General features: G+C 47.9%; 8 protein-coding genes across 8 annotated transcripts; 3 read left to right on the top strand and 5 right to left on the bottom strand.

The window, feature by feature from the left end:
• Positions 1 to 45: 45 nt before the first annotated feature.
• Positions 46 to 352, bottom strand: N7517_006591 (uncharacterized protein; the record flags this gene model as incomplete). The annotated part of the gene is made up of 2 exons (XM_056724321.1): positions 46 to 96; positions 167 to 352. Coding segments are annotated over 2 exons (237 nt in total), but the record flags the coding sequence as incomplete, so codon positions are not given.
• A 545-nt stretch (positions 353 to 897) lies between these two features.
• On the top strand, positions 898 to 3,264 carry N7517_006592 (kinesin family protein; the record flags this gene model as incomplete). Its single annotated transcript, XM_056724322.1, has 3 exons — positions 898 to 1,180; positions 1,243 to 1,652; positions 1,711 to 3,264. 3 exons carry the CDS (start codon positions 898 to 900, stop codon positions 3,262 to 3,264), a joined length of 2,247 nt encoding a protein of 748 aa, XP_056580572.1.
• Positions 3,265 to 3,544: 280 nt separating this feature from the next.
• On the bottom strand, positions 3,545 to 4,665 carry N7517_006593 (Short-chain dehydrogenase/reductase SDR; the record flags this gene model as incomplete). The annotated part of the gene is made up of 2 exons (XM_056724323.1): positions 3,545 to 4,144; positions 4,210 to 4,665. The coding sequence occupies 2 exons, from the start codon at positions 4,663 to 4,665 to the stop codon at positions 3,545 to 3,547; spliced, it is 1,056 nt and encodes a 351-aa protein (XP_056580573.1).
• A 393-nt stretch (positions 4,666 to 5,058) lies between these two features.
• Positions 5,059 to 6,682, bottom strand: N7517_006594 (MCT family MFS transporter; the record flags this gene model as incomplete). Its single annotated transcript, XM_056724324.1, has 4 exons — positions 5,059 to 5,491; positions 5,552 to 6,135; positions 6,201 to 6,307; positions 6,358 to 6,682. Coding segments are annotated over 4 exons (1,449 nt in total), but the record flags the coding sequence as incomplete, so codon positions are not given.
• A 1,044-nt stretch (positions 6,683 to 7,726) lies between these two features.
• Positions 7,727 to 8,518, bottom strand: N7517_006595 (2-deoxyribose-5-phosphate aldolase; the record flags this gene model as incomplete). The annotated part of the gene is made up of 1 exon (XM_056724325.1): positions 7,727 to 8,518. The coding sequence occupies one exon, from the start codon at positions 8,516 to 8,518 to the stop codon at positions 7,727 to 7,729; it is 792 nt and encodes a 263-aa protein (XP_056580575.1).
• An 836-nt stretch (positions 8,519 to 9,354) lies between these two features.
• Positions 9,355 to 12,180, top strand: N7517_006596 (transcription factor domain-containing protein; the record flags this gene model as incomplete). Its single annotated transcript, XM_056724326.1, has 5 exons — positions 9,355 to 9,441; positions 9,498 to 9,563; positions 9,697 to 9,832; positions 9,891 to 10,237; positions 10,300 to 12,180. 5 exons carry the CDS (start codon positions 9,355 to 9,357, stop codon positions 12,178 to 12,180), a joined length of 2,517 nt encoding a protein of 838 aa, XP_056580576.1.
• Positions 12,181 to 12,531: 351 nt separating this feature from the next.
• On the bottom strand, positions 12,532 to 14,049 carry N7517_006597 (Mitochondrial biogenesis protein AIM24; the record flags this gene model as incomplete). Its single annotated transcript, XM_056724327.1, has 7 exons — positions 12,532 to 12,849; positions 12,904 to 13,123; positions 13,178 to 13,296; positions 13,348 to 13,518; positions 13,573 to 13,644; positions 13,708 to 13,826; positions 13,884 to 14,049. The coding sequence occupies 7 exons, from the start codon at positions 14,047 to 14,049 to the stop codon at positions 12,532 to 12,534; spliced, it is 1,185 nt and encodes a 394-aa protein (XP_056580577.1).
• A 403-nt stretch (positions 14,050 to 14,452) lies between these two features.
• atm1 (ATP-binding cassette Fe/S cluster precursor transporter ATM1) lies at positions 14,453 to 16,958 on the top strand (the record flags this gene model as incomplete). Its single annotated transcript, XM_056724328.1, has 7 exons — positions 14,453 to 14,821; positions 14,877 to 14,936; positions 14,999 to 15,113; positions 15,164 to 15,432; positions 15,494 to 16,540; positions 16,612 to 16,828; positions 16,885 to 16,958. The coding sequence occupies 7 exons, from the start codon at positions 14,453 to 14,455 to the stop codon at positions 16,956 to 16,958; spliced, it is 2,151 nt and encodes a 716-aa protein (XP_056580578.1).
• Between the last annotated feature and the right edge of the window lie 407 nt (positions 16,959 to 17,365).

A 17,365-nucleotide genomic window follows, 5' to 3' on the forward strand; every position in this document is an offset into this window, starting at 1 on the left:
GTTTAGTGGTACTTGAGGGTTGGGAGGAAAAGAGGGTTGCGCTCGTCACGAAGTCGGCGGGTGGAATCGATATGAGGAGGCGGGTGGTAACAGCTCCTGGAACCCCACAATCAGTTTCTCGTCAACGGAACAGGGTGGAACTGGTTGCGTACAATGTAGGCTGTACCTTTAGAAAACCCAGAAATATCACAAAAGGCAATAGCGAGGCAAAAGACAGCTCACCAGAAGAAACCAAGGGAGTGTGAGAGAGGCGGTGATGATGGTCTACGGTGGCCTTTAGGTCGAGGTGCCCCAGCCAATCAGAGGCCAGGGAACATGTGACGAGAAGCATGTTTTTATATTTTACGATAACGTCTGATATTGAGTACAACACCGTTTATATTGCTTTATATGCATTTATTCTCATCAAGTTGATTATATATATTTATAAGTATCTGGGCTGGTCAGACGTGAACACTATATACCCCTAATCCAAGTGCAGAGCACATCCATAGATCATACTGTACTGTCAATTGTGATAAGGAGAATATGGGATGTGCAAGATGATCACTTTATTCAAATTGTATCAAGGCAATCATATATTCCCATTCTGGTGCTCAAGTGTTAAGAATGTATTGTATAACATATGTTGTAGAAGAGGTGGTTGCCCTGCCAACATCAACCACACCGGCTGCTGCACAAGAGAACTCCTCCACACGTTCCACAACTTTCAGTTCTGCATACACCAAGTAGTTAGTTTCGTTTCTTTGTTTTTGTGGGGAGGACTTTATTGTTCTTCGTCTTTTCTTGGCTTTACACTTCGTTTTAGTCATTCCTTCAGTTTTGTTTGGATTGGATTGCATCCCTGACGTCTGGACTCAGACCATCACACGATAATTGAATGAACATCCCGCCACAATGAGTGTCCGAGTTGTCGCGCGTATCCGTCCCCTTCTCAATTCCGAACGGGAAGCCGATGTGATCGTTCGTACAGGATCTTCCGCTACCGCCGACTCCAAATCACGCCAGTCAATAATTGGCGACAAGAGTGACAAGAGTGACAAGAAATTGGCGGCATTGAGAGACAGAGATAATGTGGTCCGGATTCCAAACCCCAAGAATGAGGGGGAGGAGTATGCGTTCCAGTTCAATGGCGTGTACGATGCGGAAGTGTCGCAACAGGAGCTGTTTGATGCTGAAGGTGAGTTGCTATTTCAAGCGTACCAGGCCCGCCGTACGCCAGTATACTGATCGAAATAACAGTGTCGCCAACAATCAAACATCTTCTCAACGGATTCGACGTGACCCTCTTCGCATACGGTGTCACCGGAACAGGCAAAACACATACAATGCGTGGCGGGAAAACCTTGGCGGACCGAGGTGTAATTCCCCGTCTACTCAGTGGCATCTACAGACGCAGTCGGAAGATTGAAAAGGATAGCAATGGGGAGAAGACAGTCCAGGTTGCCCTGAGTTATTATGAAATCTACAACGACAAGGTGTTCGACTTGTTTGAGCCTCTCGAGAAGCGCACAATGTCAGGTCTTCCCCTCCGGGACAATGGCGGCAAAACTGTGGTTTGCGGCCTGAGTGAGAAGCCGTGTACCACTTTGAAGGAGTTTGAGCAGCTATATGATCAGGCAAACACTAACCGATCCACATCCGCAACCAAGGTATGATATAATGCCAAAGGCTAGGGTCTATATTATCTTGCTAAACATCCGAATACAGCTCAATGCCCATTCGTCTCGATCTCACGCCGTTCTCGGTGTGAAGGTCACCATCACCTCCCCTAACAAGGTTCGCGTCAGCACCGCTTCCGCTATTGATCTCGCAGGATCCGAAGACAATCGACGGACGGAAAATGATAAGGAGCGCATGGTAGAATCGGCTAGCATCAACAAGAGTCTGTTCGTTCTGGCACAGTGTGTCGAGGCTATCAACAAGAAGCAGCATCGCATCCCATATCGCGAGTCCAAGATGACAAGAATTTTGTCCTTGGGACAGAACAACGGCTTGACAGTGATGATTCTCAACCTCGCGCCTGTCCGGTCTTATCAACTTGACACAATTAGCTCTTTGAACGTCGCCAATCGCACACGGAAGATTGAGGTCCGGGAAGTAGAAAACGATCCCATGTTCAAGGGACCGGCCCGGCCATCGATCCGGCCATCTATGGGCACTCGGCAACCTTTGCGTGCACTGACAGCTTCTGTGAATGTCAATATGCCAGCACCCGCTGCGAAGGACTCTGCAGAAAAGGAAGACGGCAAACCCGTCAAGGCATTCAGCGTATATTCGGACAAGCCACAGCCCAAGCTTATTAGCCAGCTCCGGAAACCGGACGGACCGAAACGCACCTCGATCTCCAACGCTCCCTCCGCCCTTCCATCATTGAAGTCCGCTCGTCAGGCCCTGGGCCCGCAGCCCAGCGCGCGCCATGACGACTTATCGGCTGCTAGGATCGAGGAGATGGTTGAGAGGAAGGTCGAGGAGATCTTAGCTGTGCGGGCTGTGAGCGAACAATCGAGGCAGACACAGGTTCATGAGCTTAATGAGCAGCTTCAAAAGCGATTGGAACAGTTGGAGCAGCGCATTGATGGTACAGAAGATGCGCGGGCTGAGGGTCTGTCCTACCTTCTGATGGCTAAACAACATCAGGCACGTGGTGAAGACGGCTCAGCCCTGAGAATGTACCAGCTGGCAGCTCCCCACTTCCCCCACAACGAGAAGCTAGCAGGCAAGATTGCTGCCCTGAAGGAGCGTGTCCATGCAAAGGCTTGGGAGGAAAAAGCCCATTCCCCGCCTAAGGGGAGGGGTAGCATGCTTTCCTTCAAGAATGATGTACCACAAACCCTTGGCAAACGCCAATCAGAGAATCACGAGGATACCTACATGGACCAGACTCATGCCGGATTTTCAAGCGACGAGGACGTCCCTCGCCCAAAACATAAGAAGCGTGCTGCAGCCAAGCTCGGTCAGATCGAGGAAGCCCCCGAGCTCCTTGATATTGAGGACCCGTCCATCTCTCCCCGAACTATGCATATTCTTTCCATTATCAACTCGCGGGACGTGAGCCAGATCAAATTGCTCAAGGGAGTGGGCGCCAAGAAGGCAGAGGCTCTTGTTGACTGCCTCTGCGAGATGGACCAGGCATCATTGGATACAAACAGTGGAATCTCAGACCAGTCCCAATTCCAGGTCAACAGCCTGTCACAACTGAGCCAGCTGAAAGGTGTTGGGGTCAAAACGGTCCAGAATATGAGACAAGGAATATTTGCTTGATTGCTGCATTTTTGGGCGGCATATACCGGAGCATAATTGTGTTTTCTCTTTTCTTTTCATGCATCACCCTTCAGCGACGGTGCTACGGCGTTTTCATGTCTATACTCTTGTCTGGTATTCTGGTCTTTTGAATCCATCTAACTATTTTGGGAATATCCTTCTTCATTGTACCCTTTTGTAAACTTTCAACCATAACCATCGATCCAGTATCTTCTCTAACATCCTTTCTAACTCTTTTTAGTATAACCCTGGACCGCTTCTTGTCATAGAATTCAATGAATTAAAGACCCAAAACATCCAGAAGACCCTTCTCTTGTAAACCAAGCTCCTCATCTAGTTTGATCCACAATCTAGATCTAGCCTCTTGGTCATTACAATATGATTTCATAGGCCCCTCCCATATTCGATTGATATATTTCCCTCCACCACGTCCATTTTCCGCACCAACACCCTGCTTCCTAGGATCTGGCCCAAGCTCCAAACTAGTAGCTGCATGAGTAATAGCCAATGCACCCTGTTGCGACGTGATAGCAACATAGCGCAAAAGCAAGTTCAGTCCGCTCGGGGCTTTGCCCGCATTTTCAAGACCGTCCCATATACCGGATGCCACAAAGCCGGGATGGACGCCGTTGATTGTGATGTGGAGGTACTCGGGGTGCCTGAGGAGTCGAGACTGCATCTCTGCAACCCACATTTGGAAGTAGAGCTTATTGTTCCGGTAATCGTTGCCTTTGCTGCCTGGTTCGCCATTCACATGGTCGATATCGAAGAGTCCTATGTGGTGGAAACATGAGGTTGTGCAGATAACTCGTGGCTCGGCACTGCGGGCTAGAGATGGTAGGAGTCGAAGGGTTAGTAGTACATGAGATAAGAAGTTGACCTGGGAGGTTTCATCAATATCTGTTCGTATGCGACACAAGTTTGAAAAGGACTAGAGAAACGGACCTGATGAACCATCTGGAACCCATCTTGCGTTACACGGGTTTGCTGGGTAGGCTCTGCAATCCCCGCGTTATTGCATAAAATATCCAAAGCACGGTCGCATTTTAACCATCTTTGACAGAAAGCATCAACGCTGCGGAGATCTGACATGTCGATTTGCCACCATTCAATAGTGGACGCATGGCCGCAAATCGCGGCAAGCTCTCTGCATTCGTCCACAGCTGCTGTCGGATGCAATTCCCATGTAGGTGGCTCGCGGCAGGCGAAGATGATATTTGCGCCCCATGATGCGAAAGATTTTGCAGCTTCAAAGCCGACGCCGTTGTTGGATCCGGTTATAATGATCCATTTGCCTGTCAGATCGTCGCCGGGGACGTCTTGGTCTGTGATGATGGTTGTGTTCGCCCCCTTCAAAGCCTGGAACACATCATTTAATGTTGAGAAGATCCATGAAGCCATATTAGGATAGGGGCTTTGCCGTGAGGATTAAGGACAACATGTAATTTCCTGGAAATTCGGGTAACTAACTTGGTAGGTTAGAGCCTGAGGCAGCATATTTTGATTGGGATGGTACTTTTATGTACCAGCATTAGATGTTGGAAACGTCATTAATTCGGTTGCCTTTGAAACTCAGGAGAATTTCACTTATTTCATCTTTTGTAGAGACAAGTTGGGTTGTAGGAGAAGAGGAAAAAAAATTGTAAGAATCAATTCTCAATTAGAAATCTATCTAACTACTCAGTAGTCTAGTATGTTTTATTTGCAACAACAATAAAGAATATCTAAAAGGTCCACATGTAAAAAATATCCAAGACATCTCAAAAGACCCCAAATTTTTGTCAAGCCCGTCTATTATACCTTGCTACTAAGTTTAAACCCACCAATAGCCCCCCGGGCAACAACAAATAGAGTAGATCCAGCAATCATGACAACACCAGCGAATATCTGTAACCGGGTATAATCACTATGGAGAACATCTGGCACCAAAGCACCACCGATAGGAGTACCGGTCAAGGCTGCAAACGAGATGACAGCAAAGAAAGTGCCGTTGCGCACACCCACCTGGCGAAGATCGGAGATCTGCGCTACAAGAGCTGGTGCAAGTGAGACAAACGCGCCAGAGCCGAAGCCATATAGGGCGCTGAACACAATTGCTGGGGCATTTCCTCTCGACGGTAGCCAGAGGGCTAGGACGAGGATGGATGAGAAGAACGTTGTTATAACCATCACGTTGTAGCGGCCGAATTTGTCGGCGAGATAGCCGGGGAGCGTGCGGCCGAAGATACTATTTGGATTTTGTTAGTTTATCGAGATGCGGTGTATAGACCGGAAAGGGAAAGCTTACCTAGAGGCATTCAGAATCGGAATCAGGTACCCGGCCAAATTGGTAGACATTCCATATCTCTCAGCCTGGGTAATAACAAAAGTGAATGGCAAAAACATGCCCCAGAAGAAGCAAAAGGCAGCAGCAAGCGTAAGTGTGAACTTGAGATCAGCCAACGGCCTCAGGAAATTCAAGAAATCAAAGGGCTTTGGGCGATGCGTTAATCTCGACTTTAGCGTGATATTGGAGATACCCAACATGAACAAAATGAGGAAGGCGCAGATTCTCATCGCCCAGGGAAACCCGACTTTGGGAATCAATTGGGTGACCATGATCGGGAAGATGACTCCACCCAGACTGGATCCGGAGGCTGTTATGCCGAGGGCGAAAGCACGACGCTTGGAGAACCAGGTGGTGACGGAGTTGACGCAGGCGTTGAAGATGGCGCTTGCGCCGATTGGGCTGCAGATTCCTTGCGCGAGGATGAACTGGTAGTACTCTGTTGAGAGAGAAGCCATCATTAAGCCGAAGACGTGGAGGATTGTGCCGAGAAGAAGGATCCAGCGCGGGCCGTAGCTGTCAAACAAAGTTCCGAATATTGGGCCCTGGGAGGATGTTAGATGGGCCTTGGGGATATAAGGAATTGATGCTGGGGCAATGGTATACGCACGCAGAAGAACATTGTGAAGGTCTCTAGCGATGTGATCCATGTAATTGTACTGGTGGAGAACTCGCTGAGTTGGTGACGTTCGTAGTATGCTTGGAAGACGCCGATGCCTGGATGATATCAGTATCTTGTTGGGTTCATGTATTCCGACATGACTTACAATTGATCCAGCCGAAGCTGACGAATAATCCACAGAAAGCTCCTAGTACGACCAGCCATGCTTGCACACCTCCATCAGGTGGTGGACCGATAACTGGTGTTGCGGGTGCTGGGCCAGCAGCAACTGACTTCTCGGTTGGTTGTACTTCGGCATTTCCTGATGGTGCGAGACCTTTTTCTGGATCATTTCCATGCATACTCACGGTGGGAGTTGAACTGTTAGAAAGTTGTATATTGGTGGCACTGTCGGTAGAGGAACCAGTCTCAATCTGATTATTTGCCATCTTTGAGGAAGGCGTCGAGTTATATAGACTTGGACCTATGATCTGCCAAAATATTAGATACCAATTTGTAGCTCTCAACGGGAAGTATAAAATTAAGAAATAAGATTGAGTGTATTGGACCAGTTTGATTCAAAACTCACCTCAACGTCGCGAGGCCGTTTGGTCCTAAAGTTCTAGGGCTGTAGATTAAAATGCCCAGAGCTTCGAGTAACTTTCAAAGATGCCGAGGCCAATACTTAAAGGGATAAAGTCACATTATGAAGGGAAAATATCAGAAAGAAAAATATACGAAGCGGTCACACCTTCGGTCGTCGCGTTCTAGTTAAGTCCGAGATGCGTACGGAGTAACTCTTTTCATTTCGCGATTGGCGCCACTAACCCAACTAAGGCGGACCCTAGTCCATAAATGGCCAATACTACTTCTGGCTCACAGGGCCAACTGCAGCGGTCGGACATATATGCAATTGGCCGAAGCCGAATTCCCGGGATATCGCTGCTTGGGGATAAAATGTGAGTTAATGCCGTTGATCTCGCTTTGGGAATAGATTGTTGGTTAACTCCGTGGGTGTTCATATTAAGATCTCCTTAGATTGAGTTTGTACCACATACTCCTGAAACATATGAAACATATAATTATGGTTAGATGCAGCTGAAACAATTCAATCTCTGGTATTACCCGGCTATAAATCACCCACGTTAATCTGCGGATTCGTCTACAAATCTTTTTTCTCCTGGTTTTTTTAAAATCCGAAGCTGACCTGTATTTTTTGGTATTTCTATTTTGTTTTGGTTGTTGATGACATCCGGAAGCATTGAAGTGGAGAGTAAGCAAGAATATATTGTAAATTTTAGTTGTTATTGTTAGCATCTAAATAACCTTTTATATTCCCAATCCATACTATACATACTCCAAGTTTATTTTGTTAGAAGCCTACGAACATATAAGAATTGAGATGATGATTACATTCCCATTCCTATAGGACCAGGCACACAAGAACTAACAACAAGGTATAGAAGAAATACATGCAAACCTCAACTCTCATAGTCCTACGTTGCAACTTTCGGGCAAGTGGCTAAGCAAAAGGCTCAATATCCTCCAGTCTCACCATCCTCCTTCATAGGCTTGAATCTGACTTGTACTTCATCCATACCGATCCCCCGTTTCTTCGCCTCCTCGATGATAGCAACAGTGGCAGTAGCCCCAATCCGAGTCACGCCAAGACTCATAACATGAAGCAAATCATCAAGAGTCCTCACACCTCCAGCAGCTTTAATTTGAACACCAGGGCCAGAATACTGGCGCATCAGCTTGAGATGGTTCACAGTCGCCCCCTTGTAGTTGTAAGACCCATCAGCTTGCTTGACGAAGCCGTACCCAGTCGAAGTCTTGACAAAAGCAACACGCAACTGGTTACAGATCTTACAGAGATGCACAATATGTTCAGGCTGGAGGTAATCGTTTTCGAAAATGACCTTGAGAATAGCACCCTGTTGCACGACTGCAGTGTTGATCTGTTCGATTTCCTGCGAGACATATCCCCAGTCACCACCTAGGACTTTGCCGATGTTGACGACCATGTCGATCTCATGACTGCCGGCTTGGACTGCGGCAATGGCTTCCTGTATTTTGATTTCTGTGGTGCTGTTTCCGTGCGGGAAGCCGATGACAGCGCAGATGTCGACGTCTGTGCCTTGGAGTTGTTGCTTGGCTAGTGGAATGTGGTAGGGCTTTACACAAGCTGTGGCGACGTTGTATTCCTTGGAAATTTTGAGACCGGCGATGATGTCTTCGTCTGTCATTGTTGGGTGGAGGAGGGAGTGGTCGATCATTTTGGCCAGTTGGGGAAGGCTTACAGCCAGTGTGTTGACTTGGGCCATAGTGATAATGATTTGGGAAGTTAGAACTTGATGTAGAATGTTTTAAATTGTGTGACGTTGGAGTGGGAGTCGCTTTTTATAATGTTGTAGTTCTACCTGTTGTTCGAGTAGAATACTAGTTCGTAACTAGTTCACAACTAGATCAGGGAATTAGGTATATTTATCGCAACTCCGACCAAAAGAAAATACCACTCTCGTATAAAAGTACTGCAAACGTATTGGTTCTAATTCTTGACCTAATTCCCTGAATCTCCGAGACTAATAACATGACCTGAATTGCAGCCAAAGAAACACATGCCAGGAACCGCAGCGAAAATTTGCTTCCTGTGAATTTGAAGTCCACGATAGTCAAGCGATATCTTGTCAAGTCGTTCCCCCTGGTACATGATCCAGGTTTCAATATTAATCCCATAACCAACCATTTGAGAAACTTTCAGTCCGTTGTAAAGAGCCAGCCTTCTGTTCTCATAGGCTCTGTGTCGAACGTCCCAAACCTGGTGCGCAAATAGTAAGGGTGTTGCTCATCGAACTCGATTTTCGTGAATTTTATATAACTGCATCCAAGAATCCTGACACACTCGCCCGTGGTGGTGTTATAAATTTCGATCGACCCAGAATCTACACGAGACGAGTGTTATATATCCTCTGTATCGGTTGATACCTCAGTATACCCTTGCGAGTAATATAACTATGTATTGCATTGCAAAACTCTGGAGAAAGGCGCGCATTACGTAAGGGGAGAAGAAATGACATATCACCTGACCTTAACTACTCAAAGACTAGTTCTTGTTTCTTCCTATACATTTCACTATTATACAATCTATCTATTTTACGCTATGCGGCAACTCAAGGAATATCCTTCTTATCAGCGGTATCTAGCGACCAATCCTGCCGACCTACAGATAGACGATCTTACAGCTGATGTGAGAGAAGTACAGAGCTACCTATTATTCCTTAAATGACTGACTTGGATGTATAGGCAAATGGAAAGTACCATCTCTATGCTGGCGAGCGGTTCTGCCGAGTTGCTGGCTGCCTGATCGATGTGAGTGATGTTTCTGATTTCCCTTTTAGTATGAGGTTGGGCCTCTTGGAATTGAAGACTGGTTGCCATAGGCATTGGGATATTTGCGAAACACTTAGCTTTTTGAGAATCAAATCGTTGATTCGACTCCCAGACCCTACATGTATTCCCCTCTCGAAATAACCTGCGCGCACATTACAGAAAGCGTCATCGAGCTATTTATGATGCATTGGATGACGCTGGTAACCGTGGTGGAGCAGTGAAACTCGAACTACGAGTTGATGCTTTAAGTAAGAACCATTCCTGTGGACTATGACTATGTTTTGAGGATGTAACTAAATTCCATAGGATGGTATAATAAGGTCATGGAAGACTACGACAAGCGCCAGGCTCCCATGCTGCACCCCGATCAAGATCACCCGTTAACGGGGAACGGGCAGACCGATAACAATCACTCGCCAACAGTCCTCCGTCATGCTAGTCGCCTTCACTCTCGGCAGCCAAGCCTGAGTGTCACTCCTATCAAGAGACGATTTTCAAGCAGCGAAAGTGAAAGTCTGAGCCCCTTGACAGAAATAAGAGATATAGAAAGCGATACTAATCTCGATATTCCGGAATCGACTCACACGGGCATCGGAGGACCGTCTCGTGAACAGCAATGGAATTCGAGCTCGACTATGTCTCTTATAACGGGGGTGAGCTTTCTGCCTTGTTAGATCCAAGAACCTTGGAAGTTATGGCTGCTGACTTGATCTAGGCATTCCATATCCACAATACCAACACCCCCGATACTTCAATGACTGATGCTTTCCCCGGAGGCCAGACGGACCCAGCGCAGGCGGGTGTAATGCCCCCGCGAGATCGACACTCAGCCGCCCATTCCCCTTCGGCTGATCTTATCTCGATTTTACCTTCATTCGAAGTAGCATCTTTGCTTGTGGATACTTACTTCGACCGAGCCCATTGGTTTATGCTCATCTTCCACCAAGAGGACTTCCGAAAGAGATGGCAACAGCTGTACCAAAATCTTACGGAAGGGTCCACTAGAACCGGTTTCAATCTTGACTTCATCAGTACATTGCTGATGGCTATCGTGATTGGGTTACAATACGTGGGTCCTCATCGAAGGCAACTCCTGGCAGCGCACAACGTCGATGCAGCAACCCTGAAAGACAGCATCCTCACCACAGTCCGGGCTAAAATGATGGACATCGTTTCCCTGGGCTCCCTGGAAGCAGCACAAACCTGCATTCTGCTTGGCACATACTATCTCTACCATGGGGATCCCGGGCTAGCCTGGCCGATCTGTGGCTGTGGGTTACGGATTGCGCAAGCTCTGAATCTGCATCGCAGGATAGGCATGACCACATCAGGTCTTGCATCAATGTCATTGGATATGCGCCACCGATACGAGACGCGGAAGCGTTGCTGGTGGGCTATCTATGAGATTGAGACGTTCTGCTCAATGTCATATGGATACCCTCAAGCCATCAGAGATATCGACTGCGATGTCCACTTGTTGGAGCTTCTGCCCATTGGACACTCACCTGCTCCAGTCAATACAAGGAGTCAGGATCAAGTCAGCCTTCTTTCGTACAAGTACTTGATGTCCAAGCTGTCCATGCTCACCAAAACCATATTGAACGAGATGTATGGAGCCAACTCCGATGTACCGCACGGGCAAGGCCAGCCATGCAAATTTTCAGGCTGTGTTTCAACACAGCATCATCTAGCCCACATGGCGTCCCACTTAGATACTCAGTTACAGGAGTGGAAAAAGGAGATTCCTCCACAGCTTCATCTCAATAATCCTGAGACCACATCGATCAGATATGCTTCCGTAGAGGAAACGGATCAAGATATTGGAGCATCGGGGCTGAAGTTCGACAATTATATCTATCAACTCCAAGCCCTTGCCCTTGAAATCGCATACGAAAATGCAAAGATTCTTGTCCATCGCCCTCTTCTGGAATACAAACGAATCCCCAGAAATCCATCGGTGCCTTTATACCAAACACTGGGCCCTTGTCGAGACGCTGCTATCAAAATATCGGAGATTGGTTCAGCGTCGATTTTCTCGTTGGCAGCAGATACATATGCAGCCGCATTCATCGGCATCCACACCTTCACTGCCGGTGTCACTCTTTGTATACTGGCTAGCATTGAGCCACTGACACTCGAGTCCCACAAGTCGAAGATGGGATTGCATCGATTGCTGGGTATGCAGCGGACTCTGGCACCAAAGTCGCAACTAGCTGCCCAGGGACTGGCAATTCTTGAGAGGTTGACTAAGTTGGTGATGGAAAAGGAACTGAAACAGATGCTTGCACAGAACGACAACCGAGGATTCTTTGGATCAACCCCAAGAGAAGAAGAGAGCCAAAACCCAAGTGATGGGTCAATCAACGACTTTGCCAACTTTGACTTTAGGGAAGACCTAACCATATCACAGGCTTTGTGCGACTTTGATAGAGCGATCTCTGGGCGCATGTCTCCAGCAACTGATGCAGTGACCGATGACCTCGAGAGACAGCTCTTCCCTGAGCTTTGGGACACAACCAATAGATTTGCGCAGCAGCAGGCGTGGATCTGGGGTGGTGACTATCTGGCCCATTTTCCGGGCTTTGCCGAGTCTTGAGTATTTCAGCTTTTTATACTTAATTATATCAACAAGACGTGGCATGACGAGACGTTCGCTTCTCCAATGACTGCTATGTAGCATCTTCCTGCTATTTTTGGTGCATCACTTGAGCCGTGTCATGAGGTTTGCTCTTTCTACTTGAAGAGTGAAAATAATAGGCAAGAGAAGTAGAATCTGTGTATCAGAAGCAAAGAAAAAAGATTTGTCGGCAATTGCCAAGATAAAAGAAATGCCCATACTGTACAGGATGCAACGTGATAATCCCAAATGGAGACCGCTCTAGCCCGTACATAACCCAATGCGAAGAGAACTCCTCCAAGTCAACCCTTTCGAAGCGAATCTTTCTATTTAGTTTGTGCGAGCAACTTCCTCAATCTCGACCTTTCCATCTTTACGGATCTTCGCAATGCTTTGGCTGGTTCCTTGGATTTCCTGCTCTAGTTCCTCGACAGAGCGCGTCAGGCCGGGGATATTGCTGACGGCCTTTTCGGCTTCTGTCTTTTCCTCATGTGTCTTTTCGCCTTCAGTGGACCGAGGAGCGGGCGAGGTAAAGCCACTAGGGACATTGGCGATCTCATTGGCTTCCTGTGCGGACAAAACATCGTTGAGACGAGGACCGCGGGATTGCACGAGAATGGTCATGGGACCATCAAACTGCAGGAAGAGCTAGACAACATTGTTAGTTGGTGAAATCGAAGGACAAAAATGGGACTGCCATACTCTATCTCCCCAGATGGTCATTCGAGACCAGGTACGCAGCTTGTGGAACCACTGCATAGTGGTTTTGTATGCCTTGGAATCAGACACATCACGAACGAACTTGGCATTTTGTAGGAGTCTTGGTAGCGTCTTCAGGCCCGGCACCTGAAAGTTGAGAGTGGTGGATTTGAAACGGTAGGGGCGAGGAGGATTGGAGGCCATTGTGTAAGCGACCACATTGCTGTCGATAAAAAATTAGCGACCTCAGACGTGAAATCGCGGCCGAGGGTCTTACCTGGGATGCGCAATGTACTGCTCGCCATCCTTCAATTCGACCGAGTATAGCTGTCCGTTTCCAACCAACGCTATTAAGCCTCTGCCAGTCACTTCGGAGCTACCCCAATGAGACAAGCTCTGCGCAAATTAGCTTTGTATTCCCTCGTACGCGATCACAACCCCACTAACCAGGTTTGCATTGATAGTCGGCTTGATGGACAGAGACCGGCCGGTCCATGCAAGCAAAGCCCGTCTTTGGGCAACCATCCAGTCCACGGAACCATTGACGTTCACGACGGCGAAGGAGGTATTGGGGGATCGAACGGAAACGAGTGCTGTGACAGGTGTTGGTGAGGAGATCTGTGGAATTGTCAATTGCTGTCTCTAGGTCCTTGTCTGCACCGCACATCTTACCTTCTGATAAAGAAAGGGCACTCCGACGACAGCCCTCCGGAAGGGTTCTAGAACGCTCAAAGTGGAAACCACCTGCGCAGACTATGCATTAGCATTACCACTCCCCCAGGACGACTTGATCGCGGGGTCGCATACATTATCCGCCTTGCCGCTCAATCCAACCAACGTTCCGCGTCGGGTATATAGGTTCTGCGAGGCCGAGAGCGAAACCGACAGAAGCGAGTATGGAGCGCCGACGACATCGAATCGCGCATCTATGTGACCTCATTGTCAGTGTCACAACGCCAAAACCCCAGGGGAATTTCAATTACCTCGTGATTCAACAGAGCTGGGCGTGCTAGCGAGTGGCAGATTGTCGCCATTGACCGAAGACACTCCCGAAGGCGCGGCGCGAATCTGAACGCATCGCGTTTGCCGATGGACGCGAGGGACAACTCGGGTCCAGGGCAGTGTCCGAACACCTTGGACGGAGCGCATTGTGTATGAAAAATGAGCAAAGACTCCAAGGCTACCGAAGGGAGAATTTACGTCAGTTGTGACGAAAGGGAAACCGGGAAAATCGTGGGCCCGAGAGCGATGCGGCCTACGAAGTACACAACTGCCCCTCGGAATTGCGACATTTGGAAGTTTTATTATAAGTTCTTTAACTATTTACATTCTTATTGTACATCTTACCTTTGCTTGACTATTTGCGACTATCCTGGACTTTCCATCGAGAGCGACGGGTTTTTCTCCGAAGCCGGCGATTACCCCCCACGAGATATCGGAGACATAGCTACTACACGACAATCTTTCTTACTCGCTCCCACTATGCGCCTTTGAACATCCTCTCAGTGACTCGAACTACTTTGGAGCTCAGAGAATCTCATATCAAGCGGCTATGCTGCTCAGGGCCGCACGATCGCCGTGCTGGCGCACAGCGCAATTCGCATATCCGAGCTTCGCCGGTCAGCTACGAAGAACGCGACTCAATGGAACACACCTGCGCGCGTTCACATCAAATAACAATTCATTATGGAGTCAATCCACAGACAATAAAGATCATGCATCTGTCAAAGCGAATCCTACCTCTACCTCCGCTCCATCACAACTAGCACATGCCAATATCGTCCAGAAGCCGGAAGATAGCCCCAATGTGAAGACTCCACCAAAGAAGGACATGCTGAGCGAACCCATGGCCGGAAAAAAGGAACAAAGAAAGGCAGACTGGGCTATCATGAAAGAAATGGCCAAGTATCTGTGGCCAAAGGTAATTCCCGAGTGCTATTGGTATAGAGTAACAGGATATTGACTATAGCTGGTAGGATGATTGGGGCACGAAGCTCCGTGTCAGCTCAGCACTTTCGCTACTTATTGGAGCAAAGGTAAGTTACATCTGTCATTGTATTTTTTATTATTAGACTATGCTAATATGAATCCAATACAGATCCTCAATGTGGAGATCCCCTTCTACTTTAAGAACATTGTCGACTCCATGAATGTAGATTTTGCTACCGTCGGCGGAACTGCCTACACCGTGGCTGGGTCAATGATTATTGCCTGTAAGAATGACAACATATTGAAGAAGTGACATGTCGCTAATATGTTTTAGACGGTGTAACTCGAATTGGAGCTACATTGTTTCAAGAGCTCCGCAACGCAGTATTTGCTAGCGTTGCGCAGAAGGCAATTCGGAAGGTGGCATCAAATGTTTTTGAACATCTGTTGCGACTGGATCTCAACTTCCACCTTTCTCGGCAGACCGGAGGTCTGACCCGCGCAATTGATCGCGGTACTAAGGGCATCAGCTTCCTCCTAACCTCCATGGTTTTCCATGTGGTCCCGACAGCACTTGAAATCTCGCTTGTCTGCGGTATCCTGGTATGATTTGACAACGAAAGACAACGAATGTTTTTGTTCCTACATTACTAACGTGTTGTAGACTTATCAATATGGCCTCCAATTTGCTGCCATCACAACAACAACAATGGTCGCTTACACGGCGTTTACCATCACTACAACCGCATGGCGAACAAAGTTCCGGAGACAGGCCAATGCAGCTGATAACCGCGGAGCAACTGTTGCCGTGGACTCGCTCATCAACTATGAAGCCGTCAAGTACTTTAATAACGAGAAATTCGAAGTGGCACGATATGACAAGGCCTTGAAGAAGTATGAAGATGCATCAATCAAGGTGACTACGTCACTGGCATTCCTCAACTCTGGCCAAAACATGATATTCTCCTCTGCGCTGGCCGCAATGATGTACCTGGCTTGCAATGGAGTTGCGAACGGATCCATGACTGTCGGTGACCTAGTCATGGTCAACCAGCTGGTCTTCCAGCTCTCGGTTCCCCTCAACTTCTTGGGATCTGTCTACCGTGAGCTGCGCCAGTCCTTGCTGGACATGGAGACGCTTTTCAACCTACAGAAAGTGAATGTCACCATCCAGGAACGACCCAACGCCAAGCCTCTGCAGCTGACGCAGGGCGGCAAGATTCACTTTGAGAACGTCACTTTCGGCTACCACCCAGACCGACCTATTCTAAAGAATGCCACCTTCACTATTCCAGCAGGGCAGAAGTTCGCCATTGTCGGTCCTAGCGGCTGTGGCAAGTCTACAATCCTACGTCTGCTGTTCCGTTTCTATGACGTCCAGTCCGGCCGCATCTTGATTGACGGCCAGGATATTCGCGATGTGACCGTCGACAGTCTCCGCAAGGCAATTGGAGTGGTGCCTCAAGACACACCGCTGTTTAATGACACCATCGCGCACAACATCCGCTATGGACGGATTGATGCATCGGACGAAGAAGTGCGCCGAGCTGCGGAGCGAGCCCACATCCACAAGCTCATCGATGGTCTACCTGATGGCTACGAAACTGCAGTTGGTGAGCGTGGTATGATGATCTCCGGTGGCGAGAAGCAGCGGCTGGCAATTTCTCGGTTGATCCTGAAGGACCCACAACTATTCTTCTTCGATGAGGCAGTAAGTGTTCATTTCACTCTTTGTCCGCTAGTTGAGCGTTTAATTAGGGTAACTAATCACCCTCTCCTTAGACATCTGCCCTAGACACCTACACGGAGCAGGCCCTCCTCCAGAATATTAACAGCATTCTCAAAGAGAAGAGTCGCACAAGCGTGTTTGTTGCTCATCGCCTACGCACGATCGCCGACAGTGACCAAATTCTGGTCCTGAAGGAAGGTCATGTGGCAGAGATGGGTTCACACCGCGAGTTGCTCGAGCGTGACGGCATTTATGCAGAGCTTTGGAATAGTAAGTTAATTTTTCCCCCCTATTGCGGTCTGCAATCCTTGCTAACCCACTTTTAGCCCAGGAACAGTCAATGGCCCAGGATGTTGACCTGGAGCAGATCCAGGATGAGGATGTTCAGCCGAAGGCGTGAGATCTAGAATCTGTAGAGAATCATCCAGCATATAAGGTTCAGACTACTTTCATGTCGTACTCAAAACGTCCTAGCACATATCATCCCGATGTAACAAATACAATTCATGTCTTGCGGAATCGTTAATTGCACCAGACAGTAATATCTTCGGTGCTAGATGATAATAGGACTACGCACAAAATATAATCTGGACGAGTCTGTCATCTATAGATTTCATTATTTGCTACTTTTAAGGGACATACACCATAGGCGTTGATCCATCCCCGAGGTGATGCTTTCCTTGCGCAACACGCCTATTATGAACGACATAAATAATAATCTGCGCAAAAGCACTCGCGATTCCAACAGATACCATAATGATCATGGTACGTAGGCCCGTTGAATAACTGTTGATATTAGAAAGTGTT

Source organism: Penicillium concentricum (genome assembly GCF_028827145.1).
Source record: "Penicillium concentricum strain IBT 3081 chromosome Unknown utg000002l_segment0_segment0, whole genome shotgun sequence".
Classification (NCBI taxonomy): Eukaryota; Fungi; Ascomycota; class Eurotiomycetes; order Eurotiales; family Aspergillaceae; genus Penicillium; species Penicillium concentricum.